General features: G+C 61.7%; 1 protein-coding gene across 2 annotated transcripts in view; it reads left to right on the top strand.

Annotated features, from left to right (window-relative positions):
* The window catches only part of FAM222A (family with sequence similarity 222 member A), a 30,811-nt gene that overhangs the window by 14,592 nt on the left and 3,072 nt on the right, over positions 1-13,147 (top strand). For both annotated transcript variants that reach the window (XM_075769386.1, XM_075769387.1), the window contains exon 2: positions 3,064-3,194. In XM_075769386.1, the coding sequence (XP_075625501.1) occupies positions 3,113-3,194 (82 nt within the window). In that variant the 5' untranslated portion in view covers positions 3,064-3,112. The remainder of the gene's footprint in view (positions 1-3,063; positions 3,195-13,147) is intronic.

Here is a 13,147-nt window from a genome sequence, read left to right as displayed (position 1 = left end):
CCGGGCAGACTTGGGGCGGTTTGGCAAAACTGCTGAGTGTTGTCTTTCCTGCCACGAAAAGAGCCAGAGCAGCTTGAACTAAATCGGATCCTGCTGATTGGAATTAGTTCAAATGCAGATGGAGCTAACTAAGCCGGCGCTAAGCGTTCGGACAGCCCAGCGCCCAATTCCCATCAGCTGATTCAGGGGCTTTTCGGAGCGGCATTAACGAAATGCCACCGCGGCACAGATGCCCATTGTGCCGGGCCGCCCACCCTCTCGCCTACGAACGCTTTAGGGGTCCGGGGGGTGCCCGGCACCCCGGGGGGGACGGTGTCACGGCACCGAGGCCCTTGTAGTTATGAAGCGTGCCCGTGAAGGTGGGGTGAAATGCAGCATCGCTGTCAGAAAAATCGTCTCTGCTGCGTGAGGCTGGGAGACGGGGCAGAACTGGGGTCGGAATGAATCGGCGCCTTTCTTTAGTTTGGCACGTGGCTGATGCCGACGATGCTCGGGCTGTGCGTGACCGAGGTCGGGACGGCGCTGGGCTGCGCGTGGGTGCGTGGCAGGGCCCGGAGAGCAGCGGTGGCGAGAGCACCCGTGCCATCATGGGGTTGTCCTCAGGGGACCTGCGTTGCCGGGCCCTCAGGGCCGGGGGTGCTCGTGGCTCCTGTGACCGGCCACCAGCATCCCCCCTTCCCCGGGGGCTCAGCCCCGCAACGGGGGCTGCATCCTCGCCCTCCCTCTGGTCAGCACCCGGGTTTGGTGGCCCACCAGTGGCCGCATCCTGCCCGGTGGGGGCTGGTTGTTGGCCTCTCTGTTGTCCCCGTGCCGCCCCCTCCCCCGGGTGCTGTGTCCGTGCTCCCAGCCCCCTTTTCCCGGGGACCGGCAGGGACCTGACGCGCACCCTGAGCAGCACCCGCCGCCCACGGAGCCCACCCGGGACACGGCGCAGCGTCCTGCTGCGAGGCAGGAGCTGACGTCCGCCCGCTAATCGGCCAGATGGTGACGGCCGGCGGGATGCCGGCCCCGAGGTCGCTGCGTAGGTGAGGCTCAGGTACGGCGGCAGCCGGCCCCCCGCGTGGCCGTGGGTGCCCTGACCCAGGGCCCCCCCCGCCCCCGCCACGGGGATGGGGTCGGCGCGGCGGGTGCTGCCGGTGCCGAAGCCGGCCGGTGGGCGGGCGCCGGCGCGTGCCGGGGGAGCCGAGGCGTGCGGGGAGCGGGGCTGCGTAATGAACCCCGAGTCCCGGCGGGGAGAGGCGAGCTCCCTGGCAGTCAAGTGCGCTCAGCTTCTGAATAAGAAGCACTTCATTCTCTTTTCAAACTGTATAATTTCTGCCTGATTGTAATGGCATATTTTAAAATTACCAGAAATCGAAGCCAGAAAATGGATACGGCTGCTTTTACTGCGAGCTGCGTTAACAAAGGATATGTAATGCATGAAATAAAAACACCTCCCTGCCCCCCTCCTTTTTTTTTTTTAAGACAGTAATAGGAGAAAATTGGTTTTGAAACTGAATAAAAGTCCCTTTCAGAGGAAATCATTTCTTTCAGGGTACCTTTGCTGAAAGTAAAATAGTGAATAATGAAAGGTGGTTACATGATTGTCTTTCATTTAGAGAGCGCGAGGACAGATGGAATCTGGGAGAAATGCACGATTGGAATAATTGCATGGTAACAAGGCGCTTGTTGTGAAATTAGTATCTTAAGAAAGTAGTGAAAAAGGCTTTTACTCATGAATACTTCATTATTAGGAGAAAACAGCACAATTTGGGTTCTCCAGACACCTGCTTGGTATTAGATGACTTCCTCCTCCCCTCCTGCTCTTCGCACCTTTCACTAGCGAGTCTCTCCCTTGCCCTCCCCTTTGCAGCGCGGTGGCGGCGGGGGGGACGGGGCGAGACCCCCAGCCCCTCGGGCAGAGCCCGGCCGCGGCCCCGATGCCCCGTGCAGGACCCCCTGCCACCGCCGGCCGTCCAGCCCGGAGCCAGGGACCCCCCCGCGCCGGCGCAGGGAGCAGCAAGCAGCGAGCACACGGGCACTGCCGGCACCCGCGGGGGCTGCCAGGCTGCGCTCCCACCGGTGACGGTGACATTTAAGCCGGCGGAGCAGGGAGAGCGCCGGGCGTAGCTTGGGGACCATCCCTCCGTGCTTTGCTGCCGGCGGGCGACGGGCACGAGCTCTGCCCGTGCGTGCCCAAGGCTCGGCTCCCCTGCACGCCGGCCCTGGCACCGCGTCCTGTGGGAAACGTCCCACCTGCCAGATGGCTACAGGAGGGGATGGCACCCCGACGACGCGGCGCGTGGAGTGGTGTCACCCGGCCGCGACACCCGGCCATCAGTAAACGTTCAGCCGGGTGAGCGACGGCTCAGAAGCTGCGACACCGGAGGACGGGCACCGCTGCCCGCTTTGCTCCTGCTCCTGCCCGTGTCTCCCTGCCCTCTCCGAGCGGGAATATCGCTCCCCGCGCCAGCCGGAGCAGTGGGAGGGTGTCAGCAGCAACTGGTTATAATTCATGCCCTCTGCGGCGGCTCGTGAAGGATGTACAATTAGCAGAGCGGTGGCGGCGATGACTTTGGCCTGACCCCTCCAGCTTTTGTCGAGCAGATTTTGATGCCAGCTGGGAGCTGGCGACAGATCCCAGGACCCCGAGTGGGATTTTAACGCCGTCTTTCCCCAGCCTTGGCCGGAGCCGGCAGGGTCGCTCTCTGCCGGGATGCACCGGCTGGCACGCCGGCGGAGCGGTCTGGCACCGGGCGGCTGCAGCCGGCAGGAGCGCGGTGCCGGAGGGATGCCCCGGCTCTGCCCCGTTCCCGGCGGGAAGGGTGGGAAGCCTTGAAGGGAGCACAAATCACCCACTGTGACCTTCGTATTTATTTTACGTACATTTATATTTAAGGCTTTCAGAGTTAAGTATTTATCTCCGAAGGATGATCGATGCTGCGAGCATCGCGTGCCCACGGTCTGCGCCGGGACCTGGGGAGCAGCTCCTCTGCCCGGGGAGCGGCTGGGTGGGCAGGAGGGTGACAGGCAGCGGGGCGGGCAGGTCCCCTCTCCTCACCGGCGTCTCCCTTCTCTCGGCAGGGTGCAGGGCGGCGGCGGGGGCGGCGCTGCCCGCCGGGAGACCCGGACCATGCTGGCCTGCCTGCAGAGGACCCAGAACCCCCCAGCCCAGCACCTCGCCTGCCCCACCAAGGCGCTGGAGCCACGCAAGTGTAAGTGCCCGGGGGAGCGCGTGCCCGCTTTGATGCTGCTGCTCCTATTGAAAAAGACATTTATTTAACTGATAATTAAAAAGAGCAGGAGAAGCGGGGCGGGGGGAGGAAGGAGGCAAGATAAGCAAATTAAATTGGGTTGCTTTGGTTGATAAGTCGAACTTCAGAAAATGTTGCAGAGCTGTCTGGGAGCGCGGCGGCAGAGGATGCTGCCGTCGCCTGCTCCACGGCCCCCCAAACCTCCCCGGCCCTTCCCCCCCTAATTACTTTCCCCGTTTTGCTGCAGCTCGCCTTCCCCAGGAGCTGGCCTTTCAGATAAGCTGTAAACTAGTTACATTAAAATGGGATCCAAAAGGTCACTCCAGTAAAGCACCTGTCTCTCCCAGCCTTTGTCTCTCAATCCAAACCATGATTAAATGTATATTTAATGAGCCTGCTTTAGGCAGGCGTGTTTGACCTCCCCGGCTGGGAAAGACGCATTAAGATTCTCAAGTGATGAATGTGTGTTTTAAAGAGGGGAGTGGATATTTTTCTGCTGGTCTCAGTTGGATTTTTAAACATTGCCGGCTGAAGACAAATCAGCTGCTAAAGCTCTGCTTGTTAGTCTGTGACAGCCCCCGGGCATTTGTTTAATGATCTGTATTTTCCCGGAGACGGGTTTTTTTCCCTCTACCCGGGCACCCCGATGCAGCCGAGTGAGCCGGGCGTGGGGTTTGGGCAGCGCTCGGCCACCCCGGGACCCCCGGCATCGCTCCGGCGGCGCTTGGGTCACGCCGGCAGCCAGGAGGGTTATTTTTTGGGTGAAGCTCCCCAAGCTCCAGCACAGCATCGGTGCAGGGAGCAGGTCACCCAGGCCAGAGGCATCCCAGCATCCCGGCTGGGGGGAAGCACTGGTGTGTGCATCAGAAATCCTGGGGGCAGGCAGGATCGGTGCCCCCCCAAGCTGTTCGCGCCCGAGCACCCAGCAGGGTGTCAGCTCTCGGGGGTCTCGGCGAGTGTGCAAAGCGGGTGGGTGCGCGCGTGGACCCCCGCACGCTCGCGCTGCGTCGGAGCTCGCGGTGCCACTCGGGTCTCCTTCTTATTAGTGTCTGGAAGGAAAACGGTTGTTGCTCTTGTAAACTTCTTCCTAATCCGTCACGCCCGAGCAGCGTGCGGCGGTGCAGGGCTGGCACGAGGGTCCGGCTCCCGGCGTGCCTCGTTGCCGTGGGCTAATTAGCTCAGCCGTGCCCACACGGTCCGAGACCTGCCAGGCAGGGTTTTCTGGAGATCTAGCTGTGGCTCAGAGCCGGGCACCCTCTCAGCCCGAGGGGACGCTGAGGAGCAGCACCCCAGGAATGGGACCCGGCAGCACCCTCCTGCCGGGGGGGGGCTTTTGGTGCTCCCCGGCTTTTCCCACCCCGCCAGAGACCCTCCCGGAGAAGATGCCAGGATGAGGAGGTGTGGGGAGCTGGAGCCCATCCGTGGTGTTACCACGCAGCCAGGCACCCATCGGTGGGGAGAGCTGTTCGTGGCTGCAGCCGCCAGCCCCGGGGTGCCGGGGGGGTCCCTGAACCGCGCCGGTGGGAGGAAGGCGCGTTGCGGAGCTCTGACCCCAAGCCGAACCCCAGCAGGCGCGGGGTGGGGAGCGGGGAACTCGTGCCGCATTCCTCGGGGCAGGACCGTGCTTGCCCGAGATCTCTGAGGCTGGTCCCCCACCAGGGCACGTCCCCCGGGGCGGGCGGTGTGTGGCAGCGGTCGCGCTCCCCGGCCGGACCCCTGCACCGCGCTCACTGCCGGCCACCGCCAGCCAGGTCACCTTAATCAAAGTTTAGCTGCCCGTATGTTTCCGCTCATTATGGGCAAATCCAGCACGTCTCGCTCCTCTCTGCCTCCCGCTAGTGCAAATTAAATTGCAGGTGACAGCCAGGGCCACGCATCTGGTTTGGAATACGATTTTCTCTTCTTTATTTATGGCACCTGCGGTAAGCGCGGCACAGAGGGGCCGGCCAGCCGGTGCGCGGGACCGAGCCTCCTGCCGCCTCCTAAACGCCTGCGTAGGTAATCGACAAAGATAGCGTTCTCTTAAAACGAGGCACAATTTAGAAGTGCCTCTGATTACTTAATTTGCTCCTGAGTATCTCAGTAATTATCTTTATGGGTCTTATTTCTGTCCTGTGGCATTGTTTCTGTCGATATTAAATGAGTCTGGCTCTCGGCACATTGGCCGTCTGGCCCGGCACCACTGTGAAATCCTATTATCCTGCCCGCGCCGCTGATTAATTTTTGTATTAATTTCACGTAAAAGGTGAGCTGACTAATTTTCCTGCCTGTGCTGGGAGCTGACAGCCCCGGTGCCTTCGCCCCCCGGTTCTGCCCCTTGGCCCTCCTGCTAATCACCGTCCCCTCGTCTCGGCTCCCCACGCCGCAACGTGGCCGCGTCCCAGGGGGCTCGGCGCATCCCGCGAAATCCATCCCCTTCCGTGCCGTAGGTGACTTTGCCGCGGTGCTTGCTGCTGCCGGCTCATCGCAGCATCCGCTTTCCCCTGGCCGGTGATCCCGGGGGTGCACCGCGGGCACCGGCATGGCGGCACTGCATCCTCGAAGGGGACGCAGGAGGCAGCAGGAGGGTGCCCGGAGCCCTGCCAGCCCTGCCTGCGTCTGCCCGCCGCCAGCCGAGGAGCAGGAGCCTGCGGAGAAGCAGCATCCTCAGGAAAATATCACGTCCAATTAACTCCAGCAGCCTGGTCCCTTTTGATTTTATTCTGTGCGCATTACAGGAATCCTGAGCTTTATTTAAATTATAAATCAAATAATACCACTCTCGGCTTGGCCAAACTCTTTGCTGCTCTTGCTCTCCGCAGTAATGTAGCAGTGGCTTATATTTAATTAAATGTTACTTTCTCTGTGCCCTCCTTCAGCCTGCACCGCTCTGCCGCCAGCCTGGGGCTGGGCACACGGCTGGGGGGTGCAGGATGCGTGCCGCCCTGCGGAGGTGGGATCCGTATGGAGCTGGGGGTTCCGGGCAGCTTCCCCGGCTCCCTCCCTCTTGACAGCTCCTTTCGCCGTGCGGGCATCACCCGCCACCCCTCACCGTGCGCATCCTTCTGGCCCTCGTGCCGGGGGTCCCGTGGGACCTCGCACCTCGGGGACCGCACACCGGCTCTTAGGGGGTGGCTGAGCCCCCCCAGGGCTCCGGCTGGGTGATTAAAACGCTAATGAGAGGCGATGGCCGGGGCTCAGAGAGCAGCAAAGTGCCGGGAACCCGGCTTCAGGGTCACCCACCCCTCTCCCCGCTCGCCCGTGGGGACTCTCATCAGTGATAAAACTGTTTAATTGCATATGGGATGAAGGCCCCTTTAATGGCTTCTCGTTACCCAATTCTACTTATTCCAAGGGCATTTTCATTAAAGTAGCTGCAGCAAGGCTCTGCTTTTGTACACACCCATAAAATATCATTTTAATTTCATGAGGGGTTACACATGAGTGAAATAAGATTAATTCTTTCATTTTCAGTTTCTGGAAGGGATCGGTTAATGATGGTTCTGTGTATTTATATACGTGCCATAAAAAGGAGTTCAATTAACTGCCGTGCCCAAAATGTGCTGTTGACTTGCACTTTCCCTGCCAGGAAACGCTGCAAAAACACTTTTCGATCGGTCACGTGCGCGGTGGGAGATGGATGGGCAAGGGGGGGGGCCGCTCGGCGCCGGGGCAGCCTCTCCGGGTGGGACCGTCTCCAGCCAGGTCAGAGCCTCGGTCTTTGGGTGGGTTTTACCGGGAACGCCCCGGCACACGAGGTGTTTTGGTTTGGGTCCAAACTTTCCAGGATTGCACCGGTCCATCGGCCGCAGAGCAGGTTCCCGGGCACCGGTGGGGCCGTGCGGGGCTGCAGCACCGGGGACGGGGCACCCGCTCCCCGCAGCTTGCGCCGGGGTGCCCACCCTGCTCCCCTCGGCAGGGACGGGGTGCCGTGGGCGCCAGCAGCCGTGCTCGGCGTGCAAAGCCCGTGTCTTTAAATTAACTGATTTACCGTCGATGACCGAGCGGAGGGGCTGGGGAGCGGCTGCGTGAGCTGTGGGGCTGCCCGCCGCGGCGGGGTCCCTCCCGGTGCCGGGGTCCCCTCGATGACCGCGTGGTGGGATGGCATCAGGGCTGCGCTGGGTGTCAGAAGGGTGGCACTGGGGCAGCATCAGGTTGGATCGGGGGGAGCATCGGGTAGGTGCCAGGATGACATTGGGACAGCACTGGGGTGGCACTGGGATGGCCTTGGGACAGTACCAGGATGGCGTTGGGGTGGCAGCAGTGGGGTGGCACCAGGGCATCCTTACGGCCGCGCCGCCGCCCTCCCTGCGCGCCTCCCGCCCGGCGCCGTTTGCCTTTGCCGCGCCGGTGGACGCGGTGACACGGTGCGCGGCAGCGCGCGGCGCTAATACCTCGTGGAGGAGACAAATGGGAAGTGACACGTGTGTGTGTAGACGGGTATTTGTGGTGACGCTTTGACTGCAGATAATAAAGTGCTCGCCCTGAGGTGATCCAATTCAGCAGCCGCCTTGGCAGAGCCGCGCGCGCCGTGGAGGGGGAGAAGAAAGGGGAGGAAAAAAGGCCCGTCTGAAATGACATGTCAGCCTAAAAAGGGAGCGTGTTAACGGATGAATATCTGGGGACGGCGAAGCCCGGCGCTTCCCTTTGTGCTTTGTCATGAATTTTGTTGTCTTTGCAGATTACGGCTCCTGCGCGGCTGCCGCGCGGGGTTTGCCACCTACGTTTATTCAGACGGATTTCTCCCGCTATTATTTCTGTAGTTGGTTTTAATTTAAGCCCCTGAAGCCGGGGCACGTCTGTCTCGGCTCTTCGCACCCAGGATGCTCTGCCGGGGGACGCTTTTGTCCCGGCTCCACGTGGCGGGGGTCCTGCAATGGCGGGGGGGGGGGGGGTGTGCAGAGGGGATGCAGCCGTGGCGCTGCTGAGGGTGCCGGTCATGGGTGGCTGCCGTCCGTGCCGGGGCTGCGCTCACTCACGGGGGGGCCGGGGACCGCGCCGGTGCACGGGTCCCCCCCAGCCACATCCGCCGCGGCGCGGTGGCCTCTGCACCACCCATCCTGGGGACACCGTCACCATAGAAACCACCGCACGTCGCAGGGTGGGAAAGCTGGTGCAACGTGACAGCAGCCCAACCTGCCTGGTGCAGAGCGAGCGGTGCCCGGAGGGGGGGGGCAGCACCGGTGACACCCCCCCCCCCGCCCCGCTGCACCCCAAAAACAGCATGAGGAACGCGTGGGACCCGCACCAGCTCCCGCGGCTGCTGTGCCCAGGGCTGGGGGCTGCGCACCCCGCGGGTCACCCTGGCTCTGGGCAGGGCAGCGTCCCCCAGGACCCCCCCAGCTCTGCCCAGGACCCCCGAAGGTCCTGCCGGGAGCTGCTGCCTGCGGGGCCGGGGCAGCTTTGCCACCTGGGGCTCGGACCCAAACCTCAAGGACTTTATCTATTTGTTAAATGCACCAGGTTCTGTTTGTTTTCTTCCACGTGTTTTCCAAATATTTAGGTTTCTTCCAAGTGTTTTCCAAATATTTAGGTTTCTTCCATGTGTTGTGCAAATATTTAGGGTTTAGCTCTTCCAAAATCTGCTTTCAGTGTTGCAGGCAGAGAAAAAGGGGATTTTTTTTGAAGCTTTTTGAAGCTTCAAAGACATTGGGATCTCCTTGCTGCGAGGGGACCAGGGAGCCTGGTCCCAAAGCCAGGAGATGAGCTCTCGGCTCTCGCAGTTTAATTCGTTTGGAGGCTGCAGCGCTATTACTTTTTAATATCAGCCATTGGCACGCCGATCGCTGTGCGACAGCTCGGGTCTCCAGCGTCTCCTCCTGCCTCCACTCGGCGCTCTCAGCATCGCTCCCCTTCCCACCCCCTCCCGCCCCTGCGCAAATTAAAAATCCTGCCTAACCGCTGCCCGCTGAGAGGGAGGAAACACCAGGTCAGCACTGGAAACCCAGCGCTGTCCTGGAACGGGGGCAGGGGCAAGATGAGGGGGGGGGGGTCCGGCGAGGAGCGGGAGGAAGGGCGAGGATGAGGAGGGAGGGTGAGAAGCGGGAGGAAGGGCGAGGACTGGCAGGATGCTTGGGGCAGGGCAAGGTGACCCCCGTGAAATGCCCCTTCCCGGGGTGACTGTGGCGGACGGGAGGTGAAGAAGGGAAGGTGGGCAGAGCAGCCGGAGCTTGGCCGCGCGGTTCAGGGCAGCAAACCACAGCCGAGCCCTCGGGCGTTGCTCCCGAACGGCACGCCGCCGGCACAGCGTCCCTGGCAAACCCGCTGGGCACACCTCAGCTCAGCCTGCCCGGGCACGGGACGCCGCTGCCGGGACAGACCCGCGTGGCGAGGAGGAGCTGGCGTCGGCTCGGCCGTGCTGGCCGCGGGAAGCAGCCTGCTGCTCCCAAGGTCCCGGCGCTGCCAGGCCGGATGTCCAGCACCAGGCTGGTCCCGCTGGGCGGCTCTCGCCATCTCACCCTCCGCGGGACGGGGTTACCCCCGAGGGATTGGGGGTGTCCTACAGCCCGTTGCCCTCTGTGGCAGAGCGGCCGGGATGTGCCCGTGGTTTGAGGCGCGTGGCAGCTCCAGCGGCGGGGGCAGTCCTGGTAGCGGCTCCGCTCCCGTCTGAAAAAGGGGTGAAAAGCGTTTTCCTTTGGGGGCACGGGGAAGCAAGGCCCGAGCGAGGTGCCAGGTAGCTTCCAGCCACGGCTTCGCCTTCGGCGGCGTTATAAAGATTTATTGCTGAGATTGCTCCTTTCATTTGTTGGAAAATATTTTACTGCCTTCAATGTGTAAAAATAAGGTTTGTCCCATCTTATCTCGCAGAGGAGCACAGGAATGGAGGGGAGGGAGGGAGCTCGTCTTGCCCGGCTGTGGCAGGCAGCGCATGTCTTTCCTGCCGGCTGTTAACCAGTTAGGTGCCACGTGCTGTCGCCGCCGCGTCCTGGCTCGACTTGTCCCAGTGGGTCCTCGCTCGGGGCTGCGGTGCTGCCGGTGCTGATCCCTGGATCGTACCCCGCCATGCACCCTGACGTCCTGCGCGCCGTCCCCTTCCAGAGCAGGGCAACCGCCCCGGGGAGCGCAACGTCTCCTGCAGCATCATGGCCTGAAAATTAAAGCCATAAATTGCTGGTGCGTGCACTCGCCCTCCTCCAGAGAAGAGGGGGCCCAGCCAGGGATGCTGCCACCAGCACCAGGCTGGGGACACCCCAGGCAGCTGGGCTGTGGGAGTGGCACAGAGCATCCTTCCCGGTGCCAAGCATCCGTCCTGGTACCGAGCATCCGTCCTGGTACCGAGCATCCGTCCTGGTACTGAGCATCCTTCCTGGTACTGAGGATCCTTCCTGGTACTGAGCATCCTTCCTGGTACTGAGGATCCTTCCTGGTGCCAAGCATCTGTCCTGGTCATGAGCATCCTTCCCGGTACCGAGCATCCTTCTCATTATCAAGCATCCTTCCTGATGATACACATCCTTCCCAGTTCTGAGCATCCTTCCCAGTGCTGAGCATCTTTCCTGGCACCATTTTAATCCCACAACTGCTTTAGCTGAGCAGACAGTGATTGCCAGAGCCCCGATGCCGTGGCTCCTGTGAGCTCCTCGGGTGCCGAATTGTTTGCCTGACTGACAGCTGAGCAGCCCAGACAGGGCTATTATTTCTATGGGGCCCGGGCCCCGCGGGCCTGCAATTTAGGTCTGCGCTATTAACCCTGCCTTGTTCTCCACTTTGTAACTGCTTTAGTGCCTTTAAAAGTGTACAGTTAAAATCAGGGTTAATTAGGGGCCCGGCAGCTGGGCTTCGCCGGCGCCCATTGTGTCCCAGCGGAGCCGGGGCTGGGGGTAATTGGGGACTGTTGTGGGTTTGTGCCGCCCGGCTCCTGTGCGGCACAAGCCCCAGATTGTCGGCCTCCGGTTAGCCTTGGTCTCTCCTGCTGTAAGGATGGCTTTGGTTAGCTTCCCTCCCCTCCTTTCTCCCCATCTTTCCTTCTTCCCCGGCCCTTGCGGGCTGTGCCTGCAGCTGGGCACAGTGTGGGGGAGCCCGGGGACACCGGGAATGCTGAGGATGCTGGGGATGCAGGAGATGCTGAGGATGCAGGGGATTTAGGGGATGCAGGGGATGCAGAGGATTTAGGGGATGCTGGGGATGCTGGGGATGCAGGGGATTTAGGGGATGCTGAGGATGCAGGGGATGCTGGCGATGCAGGGGATGCTGAGGATGCAGGGGATTTAGGGGATGCTGGGGATGCAGGGGATGCAGGGGATTTAGGGGGTGCTGGGGATGCTGGGGATGCAGGGGATTTAGGGGATGCTGAGGATGCAGAGGATGCTGGGGATGCTGGGGATCCCCATCCCCGTCGGACATTTTGCACAGACCTGGCTGCTCCGGGCACAGTGGGACGGGAGCTCCCCCACCATAAACCAAGATTTATTCTGGATCACAGCACTGGTGGGGTGTGGGATTTACATCTGTGTCTCGAACCGGGTTTGGTGGCCAATTTGCTAAAGTAAAAAGTTGTTTAGCTGGAGGCGTAATCTTATAAGCCTGTGCTGCCATTATAATGGCTTCTCGTTTCTGCCTGGCTTTCCAATAATGCTTTGAGCAGAAGCTCGGAGTAATATAAAAAGCCATCGGATTATTACTGCGGGCGATGCATTTTCCATTTACAGTAATAAAATACTGAAGAAACAAAACAATTTAAAATTCCAATAAAATTCAAAACAAATCTTTGGCTGCTGAGCAGATTCAATTATTTAGCTGTTATTGAGTGCAGGCTGGAAAAATAGAGCAGGTCAGGGAGGGAGGGGGAGCCGGGAGCTGGGGGTGTGCCGGCCGCATCCCGTGGGAACGCCAGCGATGGAGGGGGGGAGCCGGGAGCCGGTGAAGCATCTTCTGGGAGAAGCAGCTGTCGATGGGTGCCCGGCCCCGGGCCGGCACGCTGCCAGCGGCTGGGGTTGGTTTAGGGGTGGCGGGAGCCGGGGCTGCTTACGGCGACGAGCCCGGCTGAGCCTGCCCGTGTGTCGGCAGCCAGCGGAGGTAAACCGTGCCGGCCGGGGCTCCGTGGCGCATCCCACCCGGCCCTGGCGTGACGGCTCTGATGGGTCAAGTTCAAGGCGGGGGGGGGGGGGGCAAACCTGGCAGCGAGCGGCTGGGTGTCAGGGCTGCCTGCGCCTGACGGGTGACGGCGGTGGTTCGCAGAGTTTGCATCTCGCAGTAATTACAGCCCGTTAGAAAGCAGTAATTACTGCGGAGAGGGGGAGCGGTGGAGCCGCGCAGCCGCCAGCACGCCGGGAGCCGCCGGGAAATCGGTCGCTCTGTAATTTTCCCGGCGGGGGTTCGGTGCGTCACCCTGATATGTGACAACACACCGAATTGGTGGCTTGTCACATCCAACCCAGCTGGCGCGAAGAGGCGACAAAGGCGGGGAGCGGCTCCCGGCTCCCCCTCCGGCCCGAGCGTGGTCGGCCGCGGCGCTCCCCGGGCACACGCTGGCACCGGGGCTCGCGGGTGGGATGCCCGCGGCCGAGCTTGGCTCCCCGGGCAGGCAGCTCTGCCTGTCCTGCAGCAGCAGGCAGCTCCGGGGGGGGCTGCATGGGGCCACCTCGAAAGCGTCACCCCCAGACCTGCTGCTCAGGGACGGGGTCTTGGTGACTCGCGCCGAGGAGCCACAGTGTCCACGGACGATGCCGCCTCCCTCCCTCCAGCACTGGCCCTTTTTTTTTTTTTTTATTATTTTTGCTTGGAAAGGAGCGTTTCTGTGGAATGGGCTCATTAGGGATTCTGCGAGTGTCACCAACTAATTAGTGTCATGTTAATTGAGTATTCACGATGCTGCCACCTCCAAGGACAGTGGTGCCGGCATGAAGGGGAATGCAGATGTGCGTGACTCGTGGTGCCGGCGGGCCGCGGTGCCGGGCAGCGTGCCGTGCCGTAGCGCTGGGCAGGTGGGGTCCTGC

The sequence above is a fragment of the Balearica regulorum genome, chromosome 17, assembly GCF_011004875.1.
Source record: "Balearica regulorum gibbericeps isolate bBalReg1 chromosome 17, bBalReg1.pri, whole genome shotgun sequence".
Taxonomy (NCBI): Eukaryota; Metazoa; Chordata; class Aves; order Gruiformes; family Gruidae; genus Balearica; species Balearica regulorum.
This window is presented reverse-complemented; position numbering and strand designations above follow the sequence as displayed.